The sequence below is a fragment of the Vitis riparia genome, chromosome 18 (assembly GCF_004353265.1).
Source record: "Vitis riparia cultivar Riparia Gloire de Montpellier isolate 1030 chromosome 18, EGFV_Vit.rip_1.0, whole genome shotgun sequence".
Lineage (NCBI taxonomy): Eukaryota > Viridiplantae > Streptophyta > Magnoliopsida > Vitales > Vitaceae > Vitis > Vitis riparia.
Genome location: NC_048448.1, coordinates 39,733,253 through 39,737,004, shown reverse-complemented (window position 1 = coordinate 39,737,004; position 3,752 = coordinate 39,733,253). Strand labels below are relative to the sequence as shown.

At 31.8% G+C, this 3,752-nt stretch overlaps 1 protein-coding gene across 1 annotated transcript; it reads right to left on the bottom strand.

The window, feature by feature from the left end:
* Positions 1–253: 253 nt before the first annotated feature.
* Positions 254–1,701, bottom strand: LOC117907291 (phytolongin Phyl1.1-like). Its single transcript, XM_034820792.1, has one exon. The coding sequence runs from the start codon at positions 1,341–1,343 to the stop codon at positions 510–512; it is 834 nt and encodes a 277-aa protein (XP_034676683.1). The 5' UTR covers positions 1,344–1,701; the 3' UTR covers positions 254–509.
* Positions 1,702–3,752: the final 2,051 nt, after the last annotated feature.

Genomic DNA, 3,752 nt, shown 5'->3' with positions numbered 1-3,752 from the left:
ACAACTTCTTTTAGATAAAGAATCCAATAAAGGTTCAAAAGGAGAAATCGCGCAACTGAAACCATTCAAGAGAAGGGGTAATTACAACTTTGTTTGATAGGAGAAAGGAAACGCTAGATAATCACCTCTATGCACTTTCAAAGGAAAGCACTACGTAAATTAACAGAGAAAACTGCATGTATTTTCAAACATTTGTGCATTATTACATAAATGGAGTGCAGAGCAACTTAATTTAAAATTTTAAGACTTAAGATTATAAATTATAACAAAATGAAACTGAAATGAGAACTGAGGAATATAGTATTTCACCATGCCAAGTGGCGTGAAATGGCTCCATAAGTGGGACTCAATGTTTCTCTAGCTCTAACACGTTCATATACATATACATAAAAGATTCTGTACAGAATAACCACAATATGATGCTACCGACAGTGTAATTTGAAGCACATACCTTCAATATATATTTACCTTGTCAAGAAGTCTGTTGCACACATGCAGTATCAAGCATATTACTTCTTTGTGAGATGGAAAATTACTAACCATATCACAAACAGTATCAGGCATACAGCTGCATCAATTGCAAGAACAATCCTTACGTGGCGGCACCACTTCTTTCGGATGCTTTGAGAGCCTGACCTGATCCTGATTGAACCCAAATCCTTCTGTAATGAAATTGAAGAACCAACACCACCTTGGCTATTGGAATCCGAATTCCCCGAATCTATCTTGATTCCTCTGTCTGTGGACTTCCGGTGCTCCTCCAACTCAATGTCTCTCATTGCAATGACAGGATCCTTCATCTTCTTCTTCTTCTCTTGCTTGCTAAACTTTCCTAACAATGGGGCTTTTGTAGAACTGGCAGCTTCCATTTGCCCATTTGCATCACTTGGTGATGGAGAAAGACCCACATGATGTGGCAAGGGAGACTCAGCTATCCAATTATTACTAGTCTGAGAAACATGCTCTAATGAGGAGATCAAGTGGTGGATAATGGGCACCAGTTGATCTTGTATATGGAGTGAGTTAAAACTTGAAGGACTTCCCCTAGAATCCTTTCTAGCTATCTTCTTGAATTCATCTCTCATGTGTTCTAGAAACTGTAGAACTCCTGGGTTTCCAAGACCCTCATCTACAATTGCAAAATAAACATGCCCATCTTCCATCAAAAACCCAAAAGTTTTCTTGCCCATGGTCTGAAAATACCATTTGTGAAAGGGAGGAGCTCTTTCCAAGCACAAGGCAGCCAAATTCTCAATCTCATGGCCTCCACCACTATATGCATACATAATTCTATTACCCTTCGACACACAGCAGTAATAAACTGTGTTCTCAAACGAACCCATTGATAAATATACCCTCAATATGATCTGAAACTGATTCTTCTAACTACCCCGTTTCCAAAAACTCAACAACACTCTCAATTCACTTTTTTCTGAATTCAGTTTCTAATTTCTTCTTCTAGGGTTTCAAATTTGGCCTGGATTTTGAGTTATTTCAAGAACCTAAGCAATCAAGATTTGACAAAAGATTCTCCCAATGTATTCTTCAACAAATGAGGCAAAAACCAAACAAAATGCTAGCAATTCATCTGTGAAAAATTCCAAAGCCTCCAAAAGATACCAACACAGCCCTTGAGCTAGATATTCAAAATTTAGATAGAAGGCCCATAGGACTAAGTCCCACATGCCTGTTTAGGGTTTCCACAACAAACCCACATAAAAAAGTACACCCTTTTTCAGGGTTTGAATCCAAAAGAACCCGAGTCAACTGCAGATCCAAACTCCAACTAGGTCTTCCCCTCAAGAATTTACATATCAGCATTTGAATCAAACCTACCAAAAACCCATTTTCCAAAGACTGCAATCTGCAATGAAAAATAAATAATTCCAAAAATAAATAAGAATTGATACAAACCCAATAAAATCAATCAGAGAACATCCAGACAAGGTCAAATTAAAGTCAAAACACACCCATTAGACCTTTCCCCAATACCTTTACATATCAGCATTTGAATCAAACCTCAAAAACCCATCTCCAAGACAAGACAAATATATAAATGAATTTGACACAAACCCTCTAAAATTCATCAATAGAACACAAAATCAAATCGAGATTGAAGTCAAAACCCACCCACAATCAGATCAAGCATACTGATAGAGAATCAAGAAAAGACTCCCACTTTAAAACTCATAAAGATGATAATGATGATGTGATTGAGGGCTGTGGTGTTGACCCACTTCACAGATTGTCTAAATCTTCATTTCTCTGAAAACTGTGGATGATCCAAGCGTGGAGTGACACATGGGCTTAGCATGTATTCACTCAGGAATGGAGGACACGTCCAATAGTAGAGACCTTAGAAGAAGAGCTCCTTTGTAGCGTGTACTCCTTGGCTTGGTCTTAGCAAAAAAGGATGGAGTTTGTTGGGATTTGTCATCTTGATGGTGATTCTCCTTTGAGTAATATATCTGCCCTACCCTTCAAATTGTTTTACTCACACTTAAATTAACTTAAAGAATTTTTTATTTTATATTTAAAAATATATATATATATATTTTAAATTTCTCGTATGTATTTTAAAAATGTTTTATTAAAAAATATCATTAGATCCATAGTGAGAAATTTTTTTTTAAAAAAGTACTTTCCTCAACAATTTAATTTAATTTTTTTTAATTTTAAATTGATATAAAAAAATTATAATTTTGTTTTAAATTTTTTTCATCATAAAAATACTATTAAAAATATATTTTTTAATTTATCTTCAAATATTAATTAATGGCGCATAAAACTGTTTTTAATAGAAGAGTTATTACAAGCAAAAAAAGGGCATTTTATTAAAATTATGCTCTAAATATTATTTAATTTTCATTATAAAAATAAAGAATATAAAATATAGTGAAAGACTTTTTTTTTCCCTCTAAATACTTATCCAATTATTTAAAGAATCTACGTGGAAAAACATCATTGCTTTCTTGAATTCACCTTACAACATCTTTTCATCTTTTCAGAGCTTTTTCCTTTTCTTTCTTGATGTATTTTCAATGTTTGAAATTTCTATTAATGAATGAGATGCATGCATGGCATTTTGTATGGAGTTGTAAATAGTTGATATCAACCCTTGTTTTCTTCTCGTTTGATTTTCATACTTGTCATGACTTAAGAAAAAATATTCAATCAAAAATAATGGGCTATGATCACTTTTATTTTATTCTATTTATTTTATTTTTCTACAAATGTTTTGCCATTTTGGAAAAGAACATATTGGGTAGGAGAGGCATGTGAAATAAAGAGTAAGTTTAATAATATTTTTAAAAAGTGTTTTTAGATTAAAAGGTATTTTTGAAAAAAAAAAGAATGGTTTTATTTGATAATTACTTTCAAAATAGTTTTTAAAATAGTTTATGTTATATAAAACAAGAGTAATTTGAAATATTTTTAACCTATTTTTAATATTTTTAAGTATGTTTTAAAAATAATTTTATATCCATTACTTTATTTTTTAATTACTCCATATGCTTGTATAATTATTTTTTAAAATAATCATTAGAAAACAAGTGAAGACAACAAAAACAATAAAATATGTCACCTGAAAACACCATATTTTTTGTTCTTAAGAACATAAAACCAAAAACCATTTTTAGTTGGTAAATATTTTTTTTTAAACAGTTATTATACAAACCCTAGGTGTTTAGTAAAATTTAAGAAATACTTTTAAAAATCTGAAAAATTACTTAGAACACGTTTGGTAGTGA

Coding starts and splice junctions, on each gene's coding strand:
- LOC117907291 (XM_034820792.1), bottom strand. CDS start 1,343: ATGGGTTCGTTTGAGAACACAGTTTATTACTGCTGTGTGTCGAAGGGT.